We start from the raw sequence: 14,273 nt of genomic DNA, 5'->3' as shown, positions 1-14,273 counted from the left end.
GATTGATAAACTTCATGAAGATCACTTGCAAATTTCCAAAATAAAAAATTAAATATGATTTGTTAGCATTCAGAAATTTGTGATCACTAGATCAATATGATTCATTAAAAATTGGACATATTAGATTGATCTTATTTCCATTTTGAAATAAGGTTATTACCAGGTGAAAGCAATTTCACCAGAACTTTTAATAAAGTCTCCTGTGGTATCTCCATATTGAAATTTGGACTGGATTATACTACTTAATGCTATTTCTAACAAGTCGAACAATTTCTAAGAAAAGCCAGGGGGAAAATTCTAATTTGATATCACAGTGTTTTGTGTTTAATCCTGTCTAGTTCAAGATATCGATCAATGTTTGGTGTTTTGCTGTTTTCTCACTATTTAGATTTGCAGATGACGCAAAGCTAAGAGAGATGGATAATATAATAGATGACTGAACTGAAATTTAAAATGATTTGGGCTGATTGGAATGTGAAACCAAGAAGATTAAATAGAGCAGGAACAAACATAAAATCCTGGATTAAGGTCCAAGAAATTCAGTTGTACAAGTACAATATGGGAGTGTCCTGACTTGGTAACCATTCAAATGGAAAATATCTGGGGATTTCAGTGGCCCGTAAACTTAAGCTAACAATATTCTTTTTGAATGCTTACTCAAAAATCATGTTTAATGAACTGTTTTATTATTTTTTCCATGGAACTAGTCTTTAGTTATAGCTAATAAGACTAGAATAATAATTAATAGAATTGAAGTGCATCATGGGATGCACCTCTTTGTCAGTCTGCTCATATTAGGAATATTTTGATCCCTTCAGGTATTTCCATATTTTAAGAGAGCTATTGACAAATTAGAATATATCCAGAAATAGAGAGGGAGGAAGGAAAGGGAGTCAGAAATCAACCAAGGAGTCAGTCATTCAACTAGCATTTATTAAGCACCTACTGTGTTCTACAGCTTTTTTCTGTAGTAAAAGTTAAAATGAATGAGGAGAACTTGCCCAGGAGAAGTTAAGACGTGAAATGATAGCACATTCAAATATATGGAGGTCTATTGTGTACAAGAGAGAGTAAACTTATTCTGTTTTGTTGCAGAAGGACAGAACTAGGACCAATGGATGAATAATATCTTAATAGTAGGATCATTGGGTTATAGAATTAGAAATCAAAAGGGCTTCAGACTCTTTTTTATGGATTAAGCTCAGAAAAGTAAAGTTATTCATTAAGTGGCAGAATTGTAATTTGAATCCTGATCCTTTGACTCTCACTTCTGCATTAACTTGGATATATATAGCTCTTTTACTATTAAACAAAATGCTTTTATATATTGCATCCCCAAAATCTTAGTGCAGTTTTAGGCTTTAATTACGTCAGACCCCTAAACACTACAAACTTAGCAAAAACATCATTTGAAAAGCTGATTATTTAAAATTTTGAAGATACTGATGTGTTTCTTATTAAAATTCCACATAACCACAACACTCTTGTCAATTTTTGAACAGTGATTGTAAGGATTTGCATTTGTCATCTGGCCTTAGGAGTGAATGAAAAAAAGATCAAAACTAAAATGTGTTATTCAAAACTCATACAACTAAATAAGTACAAAGGAAATTTAATTCAATTTAAAATGATTTCTCATAGTAAGTTTATAGCATTTATGCTTCTAAAGTTTTTAAAGCTTAAAACTACACCAAGATTTTGGAGTGTGCTGCTTATTCTTTCTCTCTTTCTTTGGTGGCAATCAGGATTAAGTGATTTGCCCAGAGTCACACAACTCAAATCCTCCTGATTTCAGGGCTAATGATCTATCTACTATGCCTCCTAACTATCCCTATCTTGTTTATCTTTAAATCTGTACATGGTCAGAGTTATCTTATTAGAGTTATCCTTATTTTTATTGATGGGAAAACTTATGCTTCAGGAATTTAAATTATTTTTTTCAAGGTCATGTAGCAATTAAGGAGTGGATCCAAAATTCCAGGCATGGAAGATGGCCAGGAAAAGACATGGAGACAGGGGATGGAGATTCTTGAATGACCAACCAAGAGAAGGACAATGTGGCTGGATCAACAAAGTTAAGAGGGGGAGGAAGGTGCAACGAGTGTAGAAAAGCAAGTTGGGGACAGCTCTAGCTAAAAGGAAGGCATGGGAGTTTACATTTGTACTAGGGCCAATGTATTTGGTAGAAAAGGTGATGTCATGGTCAGATCTGTGTTTGAGGAAAACCATTTTCAAAGAAGCTTGCAGGATGGATTGCAGTGGGGAGGCACCTGACACAGGAAAGGCAAATGGAGGTAGTTGCCATAATTTAGCCTACAAGTAAAGAGGACCTGAGCTAAGGTGTGTTCTCTAACCTACTTCCTACTCAAGGGAGATAAACCTGAGTTGGAGCTCTGAAATGAAAAGAAATCTTGATTAGCCTTCCTTCTGCCCCTCCTCCCAAAAAAATTCAAAATAAAATAAAATTAAAAAAAAAAAAAGAATTCTCTCTGCCAGCTTTTGAGAGACCAGTGAACTTTGGATGTGTAGAGATGGTACAGCTGGGAGGTAGAAATTCACAGTTATGTTGTTTGAACCAAACTCAATAAATATTCAAGGAGGAGTCTAATTGAGTCCATCTAAAGCCACAGGCAGAAAAGAGCAGAGATGGTCAAGAAGATTATACCAGTGACTAGAACCTTCCACATTTCCCAGTTCAGGAAGCCTGAGCTCTGTGAGTGTAAGAGTTGCCCTTCCTCCTGGTAGCAGGTCTGGCTATAAAAGCAGGATGTGTCCTCAGATGCCTTAGCTATTTTCAGAGTGGGTGTTAAATCCCAATCCCAGGACATCTAAGGAGGTATGATAGATACTGGAGATGGTGTCTCTCTAGTAAATTCTGTTCTAATAAAGGTATACACAGATGCTGTTAAATTGCAGCTATCTGACCCTTGTACTGAATGGAGGCCTAAATGAGGCAGGAACTTTCTCCTTTTTGGGTCTAAAAAAATCACCTCTTTCATCAATAGCCTTTTTTTTTTTTTTTTTTTTTTTTTTTAGCATTAATAGCCTTTAAAAGATGGAGAATGTAATTCAGATTTACATTCCTCAACTGAGCACGTCCTCAGCTTTTCATGTGACCTTGTACCAAATGCAGGATCCCAACAGCAATGAACTGCTACGTAAAACACATTTGTTCTGAGGAAATCCTGCGTAAACAGTAAAGCCTTGGGGAGCCCTCTCTGTCCTGTGTGCCCTGGAGCCAGCTCTAGAGACTTCAGAGTTGACGCCTAGGGCAGTTTATCCTTTATTCTGAGGTTCTATTTATTTGGTTTTCTTTTAAAAGCTTTTTTAAAATTATACTTAATAACCACTTAAATATTCAGAATAAGGAATTGGGAGAGATTTTAGAGATTATCTCATATTATAGATGAAACAGTTACACTGACCAAGACAAATTAATGTACAAAATTAGGAATTACACCAAACCCTTAGCATTTAACAAAGTAGAACCAGATAAATTAAAATGACTGATAGACAAAAGATGCTTTACTCCTTTGGGAAATAGCCTGAAGTTCCATTGCCTTTGATTTTTTTTTCTCCTTTTATTTTTTCCTTTATTTCCTCATTCCTTCCTTTCCTTTCTCATGCTTCTTTCCCTTTCATTTTATCCTTCTTTCTTTAAATTTTTTTAAATATTCATTTATTCTTTTCAAACCAAGAGGCAAAGATTTTATTATGTTGCTAACAGATTATAACATAAATCCTTATGGATTTTAAAAAAATAATTAACAAGAAGAAATAAAATTTATTCATCCATCTTATAATTACTGGATGTATATGTTCTTGTGGAGTTTTTGTTTTGTTTGCTTTTTGTAACTGTACATAAAATAGCTATGTTTATTTTTGCAAAGATAAGTCCTGGTTTTTCTTTTTATGATTTTTTTAAAAGGTTAGAATCCTAATAATAGAATTATTTGGTCAAAAGGCATGATCAGTTGTCTATTGTAATTGTATATCTAAACAGTTTATTGTTATGGAACTTAAGCACTTAGTTGTTAGTTCTCTACCCTATCCAATCTTAAAACCAATCTTAAAATACTATGGTTGAAATTCATACCATGAACCCTGTCCTTAATGAATTTACAATCTAATTAATTATTCATAAAATAGAATAAGCTGAGAATGATAGGGACAAGGCTAAGTTAAATGTGAGATTTTCAAGTGGGGCTGCAAACTTAATGAAAAATTAATATAAAGCATTTGCAAGTGAAAATTGCTGTGTGTGTGTGTTGCATCCTTATCAAGTGGGAGTGTGTGTGTATGTGTGTGTGAAGGAATTACATAATTTAGTGTTCTTTTTCAACAGCAAAACTTAAAATTTCATTCTAGAAAGAGCTGACTCAAAAACTTAGAAGAATGCAACCTGATGTCTCAATTGGGCCACTTTGATAGTATGCAACTAGAAATAGGCTGTTTTTCTGTGTGGTTTTCTAAGAAAAATGGAGGCAACATATAGATTGACATCAATAGCCCTAAGTTTCCTGGTATAGTTAAGGAACTATTTCTCTTTTGCCAGAGAATGGATCTTCATTCATTCTTTGTTTGCTTAGTGAGTTGACAATATTATAGAATCCTAGAATTCTTGAGCTGGGAAGATCTTAAAGAACTTAAGGATCCCCAAGCTGGGAAGTTTCCCAAATTCACCCAGCTGGTACATGGTACCATCATGAGTTCATCAATGAACATTTATTAAGTGCTTGCTATGTGCTAGATACTATGTTAAACTCTGGGATAACAAAAAAAGGCAAATAGAAAGACAGTTCTTGCTCTTCTTGAGTTCATATGCAAAGAACTACATTAAAAAACCCAGCAACATCAATATGCAGAATAAATTGGACATAATCAACAGAGGAAAACACTGAGACTAATAGGGATTAGGAGTGGCTTCCTGTAGAAGGTGGGATTTTTATCTGGGACTTGAAGGAAATCAAGAAAGTCAGGGAGTAGAGGTATCTTATTAAATTTTACCCCCCAATACAGCATGTGTCTCCCAGTGTCAAACTTGTATCTAGAGTATTTACTCTAGTATTTAGAGTATTTACTGATTTTTTGCTTCTTGTAGGCCTATGAAAAACGTTTTCCAACATGCCCCCAGATACCCGTCTTCTTGGGCAGTGAGATCATTCATGAATCTAAGAGCCAGGATGGATCCATTCACGTTGTGGAGCGCAGCTGCAAATTGACTGTGGATGCCCCACGGTTATTGAAGAAGGTAGGCCTTTAAACTATTTTCCTTCCCCACATCATGAGATCGGAGGCTACAGAGTCACGGTTCCTTTCCTCTCTCTTAATTTCTCCATCATTCCTTTTCTCTTATAGATTGCTGGGGTCGAGTACGTTGTCTTTGTGCAGAAAAATGTTTTAAATCGGAAGGATCGAACTCTTCTTATTGAGGCTCACAATGAGACATTTGCCAATCGAGTCATTGTTCATGAGAACTGCAGCTATACTGTAAGGGGGCCGTGGTGCAGACTCTGTTTCTTTTCCTTGGGAAAGGTGTCATGTATGTGGGTCCGTTTCCCACCACCAATGGCCATTGTATGTGAAACTTTCTCAGGAAAGCTAGTCATAAAAGACTGAATATAAGATTAGGATTATAAATTTAGAGCATGAAGGGAGGAAAGGAGGGATAAGCATTTATTAAGTGCTCACTGCATGTTAGACACTGTCCTAAGCGTTTTGTAAATAGTATTTCATTTGATCATCTAGTTCAGTTTTATAGATGAAGAAACTGAGGATCTTACCCAAGAATCATACAAGATATAAGCTTTAAAGCGCAGGATTCAAATGCAGATCCTTTGCTTGAAATTTCCTCACTGTTTCCAGAAAGGCAATTGTCTGTTGTGTTGGTCCCCTGCAAAGTTCTAAAACACCCCCAAGATACAGTCAACAATTCCTCAGAACCCTATCATTTTTAGCCAATTATGATACCATTATGAGGAATGAGGCAGAGTAATGGGAATTAGTTTCTGCCAAGAAGTTTCCGTTAACAACCTATTCCTCTTCTGGCCTTGCTGTGCCATTAGCTCATCTTCATAACTTCCAAAATGATATTATTTCTATTACCTTATTACTGTAAAATTGCATTAACATGCCAATTAGATGGGATAAAGACTTAATTCTAGTATATTCCAGATGTTTCTATCTGGGCAGTGAGGAACACACTTTTTTAAGTTCCTGCAAAGACGTTGCTTCCTCTCTCGTTGTGTTAGTTGTTAATTTTTTTTTTTTTAACATTTTCTAATGGTAGCAGATTGTAACTTTGTTGATTTGGACTGTGCATAACTGTACAACCACTAACTAATAAGGCATTGATTAAGTGCTTACTATATACTAGTTACTTTGGGAATGTTATCAAAGAAAAGTGAAATAGATGATCCCTGCCCTGATCCTATCAATAACATAGATATTTTTTCTTCTCCCAGGCCAGAGAAGACCTGACCTGTCAGAGGCCTTCCTTTTCAAATAATCAAAAAACATTGCACAGCCTCATGGATGAATTTCTTATTTTACTCCTTGATATGTATGGGTTGCTGGCATATATATGCACAGACACATAGATACATGTATGTCTATATACACATATGTATATGTGTGTGTATCTATACATGTATACAGCCATACATGTGTGTGTGTGTGTGTGTGTACCAAAAGGCAGTTAATAAATACTTAAAAATGAGAATTAGGTTATTCTTAGAGGTTTTTAGAAAGAGCCTCACAACTGACACTGGCAACTAGATTATTTCTGAATGTAGGACAGTGTGACCCAGTCACTTTGACTTTTCAGAAGAAATTTCCTCAGAGTCCTCATGGAGCATTGTTTAGTCCCATGCCATCCTCAGAGCAAACCCAAAAGCTCAGAGTTATCCCCATTCACAGTGGTTAAATATTAATGGCAATTTAATGTCCAATATGGCTGTGTCTAGTTCACTTAGCGGGTCTCTTTGGTCTGCTTCCTAAAGTGTGAAAAGGGTACATTTGGCTCTATCCCTATGTGTTTTATGGTCTTATGACTTTGTAAATCGAGTCTGGACAATTGACATCTCTGGATTTTAGGTTCACCCAGAGAATGATGAGTGGACCTGCTTTGAGCAGTCAGCGTCTCTTGACATTAAATCATTCTTCGGCTTTGAAAATGCCGTGGAGAAAATTGCGATGAAGCAGTACACGGCCAATATTAAGAAGGTAAGAAATGGAACTACTCAGTATCAGGTATAACACACTGGGTATTTAGAAGAGATACTCACTTACTAAGAGTTCCCATTATAGTTATAATCTCCTGAATGTGGAGGGCCATTCTTTGGCTCCTTACCCTCATTGGAAAATCCCTTTTCTGGTCTGCAGAGCATAAAGCTCTTGTGAAATGAGGGATCTTATTGTAGTGGAGCCTGGTTTCCCCCATTTGGCTTTTCCCCCCTATGCAATTGGCTAACAACAGCTGGCTGGATGGCTTTACTGCTGCTTTTATGAAGTGATAGGCTGGAGTCCCCCAGGTGGTCTGCTAAGGGTGGTTCTGGGACCTATTCAGTTCATGGAGGATATGTCCTTGTCCTTTTTCTTGTCCTTAACTGTCTTGTATTCCAGGGGAAGGAAGTGATTGAGTATTATTTGAATGAGCTCATCTCTCAGGGCATTTCTCACATCCCTCGATGGACACCTTCCCCTGTCAGAGAAGAAGATCAGAGGAGCCTGGCAGGTAGGCAAGATCCAAGTACCCTCTGTGGGGGTTTTGGAATTATCCAATCTGCAAGAAAAACCACTGAAGCAGAGCTCTGAGCCAATATCACTTTATTAAAGCATCCCTAGTCCACTCTAATGAAGTAGATCTCAGATCTTCCTCATGATCTGAGATGCCCCTCATTTTTAGAATATTACTTTTATAGGGTTTAATACTTAAATACACAAAACAAGAATAATAAAATACAGAATCTCATTGGTTCAATAGACCTTGCTCTTGAGGACCAAAAATCAAGATGGGCAAGGTAAGAGTTATCTTTGGTGACCAGATGGTCAGCTGCTCATGTTGGGCAAGGGAGTGTGGTTTAGAGCTACAAAAATAAGTTGGAGGATATTTCAAAGAATCAAGGAATCCCACCTATGTTGGGTTTGGATATGGAATTTGAGTAAAACAGAATGGAGTTATCTTTGTCAGCATTTTGTGTTGTGCAAATGAGCTTTACAACTAAATTTGTTCACCACAAACAAGTAGTGAACACTACATTAAAATCTGAGGTCTACAATAAGGGCCTACTCTAAGAACTTATTTCATTTCGTTAACCCTGCGTGATTTATATAAACTATCAAACTGAATAATACTTTTTTGAATAGAGTAGGGGTACAAAGGAATTATTTCTCACACCTGGCAACAGATGGCTTGTTGCCTGCATAGACCTCCCTTCCTGTTCTCCACCTCCAAAGCAAACAAGATAGATATAAGGCCATTTTATCTGGAGAAGAAAAGTGTGTAGAAGAATGGAGTTCTGTCCTGAGACTCTTTGGGGATCCTTCTGAATTTCTTTTTTAGAAGCTAAGCTCTTTTGTTGCAAAGTCTTTATGGTAAAGACAAAGAAGAGTTACTGTTGGGTGGAAAGGAAGTACTTGTTGTTCTGAAATTATTTCAGCCTCTTTCCCTTTCCTTTCTGTATTTTTGCCCTTTCCCTAGGAAGGAGAATTATTTTGGCTCATCTCCCAACTGGGATGGGGAGCTGGCCAGGAAGGCTTCTGAATTTCCCATAATTCTGTCATGAATTCATAGATGACTGGTTAGTGTAATATAGCTAATATTTCTATAGCTCTTTAAGGTCTGCAAAGCAGTTTATAATAAGTTTTCTCCTTTGATTCTCCCAACAACCTCAGAAGGAACTACTGTTAATACTCTATTTTATAGATTAGGAAACTGAGTTTGAGAAAGAATCAGTGATTTGCCCAGTGTTTCACAGCTTGTTAGCATCAGGTAGAATTTGCCCCTTACTCTGGGGCAATTGGGTGGCACAGTGGATAGAGTACTAGTCCTCCAGTCAAGAAGACTTGAGTTCAAATAGCTGTGTGACCATGAGCAAGTCACTTAATCCTGTTTATCTCAGTTTCCTCATCTGTAAAATGAACTGGAGAAGGAAATGCCAAGAAAACCCCAATTGGGGTCATGAAGAGTTGGACACAATTGAATAACAACAAGATTTCTAATCCTAATATCTGTATTCTATCCGCAGTGCCACTTAGCTGCTCTAATTAATCAATCAACAAGAATTTTTGAAGTACTTACTATGTGCTACATCCTACTCAAGGTCTTCCTTGCCCTTAAGTGGCTTTTATTCCATAAAGGATCCACAAAGGATAATTGATGTCTCCTTTTGAATAATGAAATAGTTTTTCTTTTGTTATTGTTGAGCCAAGAGTCTGATTCTCCATGACCCTATTTGGGATTTTTGTAACAAAAATACTGGAGTGGTTTGCCATTTCCTTTTCTAGCTCATTTTACTGATGAGGAAACTGAGGCAAAGAGAGTTTATCCGTGTGCCAAATAGCTGCCCATTTCTCTTTTAATGCTGTTGACACTTAATGGGGTAGTTGTCCAACTTTGTGATGCTTGGATGACAGGATAACTAATCTCATGAAGGCATAGGGGGAGTCAGGGAAAGAGAGGAAAATTGCTCTGCCCTTACTTTTTCCTCAGGAACAGTATGAGCCTTGTGCCTGTACGCATATTCTGTAGCCTAGTTTCTTTTGCCTTTCTCATTCTGCTCCTGGAGTTTCTCTATCTGCTCAGTCTGATTTCTTCCATTGCCCAAGCAGCTAGCTTTTACCGTGGTCTGGCAGGAAGAGGAGCCTTGCTCCATCCATACCACTGTGGATCACTGAGTGCCTTTGTACTCAGGAGCAGAAAGGAGGCCTTCACACTTGCATGAGAGACCGGAAGGATTCTGGGATTTTTTTGTTTTGTCTTTTCCCCCTGTCCCTTCCCCTCCCCTTTTGCCTTTCCTTCTCCTGTCTCTGCCTGTCTCCAGTCCATCTGCTATGATTCTGCTGAGACAGTACAATGCTCCCAAGCTCAGCCTCTCTGCTTCCAGTTACACAGATGCCTCTTATTGCCTGTTTTTGGCAGAGTGGCTGCAGCTCTTGGCCTTATTGTACATAGGGGAGGCTTTGGATCATAATGTCCCAGGAGTTTATGTTCTAATGGGGTAAGAACTGAAAAATCAAGGGAAGGGAGAGAAATTATCCATGTGGAGGTCATGGTGGCAATGTCCTGAGAGTCAGAAGCCCAGGCAGAAGGGGAATAAAAAACTAAAGGCTCCCCAAAAGAACTCAGCAATGGGAGAAGGGGACTGCCATGGCAGAGGGAGGTAGTGTTTCATATTTCAGAATGAAAGTGTTCATACTGTGTATCACTACTTACATTTCAATTATCCCCAATACACAAATGATTCCAAATCTTTTAACCATCCCTAAACTCCTTTAAAATACAGTTTTATATCAGCAGATGCTTATTGGACATCTCTGCTTGGATTTCATATGACATGTAGAACCTGGGATGTCCAAAGTGAGGCTCATTATAATTTCCCTCCCTTTGTTTCAAAATATCATGCCTTATTTTCAACTGCCACTAGCCCATTTGTGTCGCGCTGGCTACAACAGTACTCTAGCTTAAAACATACTTGTTTCTTCTTTTTTTTTTCCCCTGAGACAATTGGGGGTTAAGTGACTTGCCCAGGGTCACACAGCCAGGAAGTGTTAAGTGTCTGAGACTAGATTTGAACTCAGATCCTCCTGACTTCAGGGCTGGTGCTCTCTCCACTGCACTACCTAGCTGCCCCAACTTACTTGTTTCTTTTGAGAGTATTTATTGAGAGTATTCCTTCCATTTACACAAGTTGGCATCCTTATTGATTCTTTATTCTCCCTTGTTGACCATGTCTCATTGGGTAATGAGATTTTTATCCAATGATTCTCATATTTGTTCTCTTCTCTCCATTTACATGTGTGCTATCTTGATTTAAGCACTCTACTGCTTAGGCTATTGTAGGGGCCTCTTAATTGCTTTTCCTGCCCTAAGACTCTCCTCTTCCCTGCGGTCAAGTAAATCTTCCTAAGGCAGAGAATCTTAGGTGCTTCCTTTTGCTTTAAGGTGGCATCTATTTAGGTTGTACTGACAGATGCTTGACAACTGACTCCCTAAAAAAAAATATTCATGCAGCATACTTTTAAGTTGACTCTGCTTTGGTAACATTTTCACTTTCTTAAGTTAAAAAAAACACAGAACAATAAATACAACCCTGGTTTTTGTAGCATTTGCTAATTTCCAAAGTATAAATGCTCACACACTAAAAATATAATAATTCTTGAGTTTGCTTGAGCTAGTTCCAGAACACCCTTGAATTTATGTCTGCAATCTGCCTCCCCTACCTTTCCAGACATACTTCATATTACTCCACTTAACACCAGCAAAGTAGACCACTAACTGCTTCCTGAACTCAATATTCTATCTTCTTTCTTTGTGCCTTTGACTAGGTTCTCTCCCATGTCTAGATTATAATACTTCTCTTACCAATACTTCTTAGAATTCTTAGCTTCCTTCAAGTCTCAGCTCAGGTGTCACCTCCTTCCCATCTATCTCCATGTTCTTTTCTTTTTAAAATATATTGCACTTGCCTATGTAAAACTGATTTATAATATTTGCTATCCACTTCTATTTTATAGATGAGTTCATCCCATCATCACAGTTATGATTGCTACCTGAATATTTTTCTCCATCTTAATTCTCTTCTGCTTTAGCATTCCCTCTCTCTTTTTAAACCCTATTTCTCATCAGAAGTCTGTTTTGCTTCTACTACCTCTCTTAATCTTCCCTTCTTCTTATCACCCCTCTAATTTCTTTTAGCTCCTCCTTCTCCTACTTTCTTTTTGGGCAATTTGGATTTGGATTTCTATACCCTGTTGAGTGTATACATTCCCTATATTTTCTCCTCAATTGTAAAAACTCTTCTATGTATACCTTCTTATGTGAGATAATTTCCCCCATTCTTCCTCTTCCTTCCTACTTCTCAATACACCTTTTTTGTCAGTTTCCATTTTTATTTTGAGAGCAACTCAACATAATAGTCTCAAATCCATGAATTTTGTTTTAAGAAGACTCCTAATTCCTCTAATGATGATAAAGTTCTTGGGGATTAGATATACCATCTTTCCATTTGAGGGAATATAAACATTTTGAACTTTTTAAACTTAAATTTTAAACTTTAAAAGTTCCTCATACTTTCTCATTCATGTTTATCTTCTTATGCTTCCCTTGATCCTTGGGTTGGAATACAAATTTTTCTATTCAGCTCTTGTCTTTTCATCTGGAATGCCTGGAAGTTTTCTATTTCATTAAATATCCATCTTTTTTCTTTGAAGGATTATATTCAGTCTGAATGGGTAGGTTATTCTTGGCTGTAATCCTATTTCTTTGGCCTTCAAGAATATCATATTCCAAGTTCTCTATACCATTAAGTATTGAGATCTTCCCACACTTCCTTGAGTCCCTCTCACTAGGGACACATGTGTCTAGATCCCTTGTTGCTGGTAAGCCATTTCCTGTACTTTGAAATTAAACTTCTATTTGATTCTTGACTCTTTGATCTCTAACCTGCTCTGTTCAGATCCAGCAATTCACACGTTAGAGGCTAATTTGGTCCAAATAACATTAATTGGTATCAGAAGTAGCACTGGACAAAGAAGCAGGCCACTGGACTCTGATACTCAGTTTATTTCTTGACTTCGGAATTTATGTTAGAATTGGGCTCTACTCCTCTGGGGATAAGGGATTGTTGTCCTAAGCTTCAGGCTTTTTTTAAACCCTGCTTGCTTTCATAGATAGGTCTGGGAGTCTATAAGTTTTCAGTGCTTACAAGGTGGTGTGACATGGGGAAAGGTTGGTCATTGCTCTCCTCCTTAAGACTGACTACAAATACTTCTTTCTCCTGGAACTGCCATCCAGAATTGGGTAATAGACAATGTTGTTGCAAATGGTGGCTAGCCCTGCATCTAATAAGTGCAAAGGGATCCCCTGTAATTTCTTTCTGACTAGATATTCAATACTCCTACCATCTCTGGGAAAATGAGTGCTCCTGGTATAGCTGTTGTTGCTACTGCAGTGTGCAAGGCCCAGAGCTGATATCATTGTCCTCTGTGCTTCCAGTCGACTCTTACCCTAGTCCAGAGGTAGAGAACCTTTTTCCTGCCAATGGCCATTTGGATATTTATAAAATGGTTCACAGGCCATACAAAATTACTAACTTATAGAACTCAAATAGTGGGAGTACCTAGCTTTCAGCTCATCATCACCTATGGTTGCTATAGCAAATGATTTCTTTTTTTTAATAACAGTTTTTAATTTTGAAAATGTATGCAAAGATAGTTTTCAATATTCACCCTTGCAAAACATTGGGTTCCATTTTTTTTCTTCCTCCTTTCCTCCCTGCCCTGCAGGTTGCCCTGCCCTAGAGAGCAAGTAATCCAACATATGTTAAATCTGTGCAATTCTTCTATATCATATTTCCATAATTATTATGCCACAGAAGAAAAATCAGATCAAAAAGAAAAAATGAGAAAGAAAATAAAAAGTAAGCAAACAACAGCAAAAAGGGTGGTATTGAGAAGGGAAAAGACTTGACCAAGATTATGCAGCTAGTTTGTGGTAGAATTGGAAATAGAAACTCAATCCCCTGTTTATAAGTCCAACCTGACTAAGGATAGGAGTGTGAAGAGGATAATGATGGTTGTTGGTGTTGATTTGTTTCATAGGCTGCTGAGGGATTTAATTTTGGTGATGTTTGAAAAGTTGAGAGTTAGAAATGTGGTTCGGGTGGCTATGATGTAGATGATTAGGTTTAGGAGGGTTGTGTTTTCTGCTATATTATGCTTGCCCCTTTCTTGTATCTTACTAACTGTCCTTTGATACTTATTTCTTCCTTTCAGCTGACAAGCTGGACACAGACTACATTGAGCGATATTTGGGGCAGCTCACCCCCATACAGGAGAGCTGCTTGATCAGACTCCGCCAGTGGTTACAGGAAACACATAAAGGAAAGGTGAGTTACTAAAGGACTTATTTTGCTCAGTGATCTTGGCTTTCCAGTATTCATGAAGGACCTGTGGTATGCAATGTACATACTCGAGGTGCTAAGGGTGCAAAAATGAACTAAGATAACAATCCCTGTCCTCAAGGATCTTATAGTCAGGTTGGGAGATAAGAA

The 14,273-nt window shown here is 37.6% G+C and overlaps 1 protein-coding gene across 2 annotated transcripts in view; it reads left to right on the top strand.

The window, feature by feature from the left end:
- SEC14L5 (SEC14 like lipid binding 5) overlaps positions 1–14,273 on the top strand; it is a 76,103-nt gene that overhangs the window by 37,918 nt on the left and 23,912 nt on the right. For both annotated transcript variants that reach the window (XM_051964256.1, XM_051964247.1), the window contains exons 3-7: positions 5,102–5,251; positions 5,359–5,490; positions 7,096–7,224; positions 7,624–7,735; positions 13,996–14,108. In XM_051964256.1, the coding sequence (XP_051820216.1) occupies positions 5,102–5,251; positions 5,359–5,490; positions 7,096–7,224; positions 7,624–7,735; positions 13,996–14,108 (636 nt within the window). The remainder of the gene's footprint in view (positions 1–5,101; positions 5,252–5,358; positions 5,491–7,095; positions 7,225–7,623; positions 7,736–13,995; positions 14,109–14,273) is intronic.

The sequence above is a fragment of the Antechinus flavipes genome, chromosome 1 (assembly GCF_016432865.1).
Source record: "Antechinus flavipes isolate AdamAnt ecotype Samford, QLD, Australia chromosome 1, AdamAnt_v2, whole genome shotgun sequence".
Classification (NCBI taxonomy): Eukaryota; Metazoa; Chordata; class Mammalia; order Dasyuromorphia; family Dasyuridae; genus Antechinus; species Antechinus flavipes.
The sequence above is the reverse complement of the archived record's forward strand: the minus strand, read 5'-3'. Positions and strand labels throughout refer to the sequence as shown.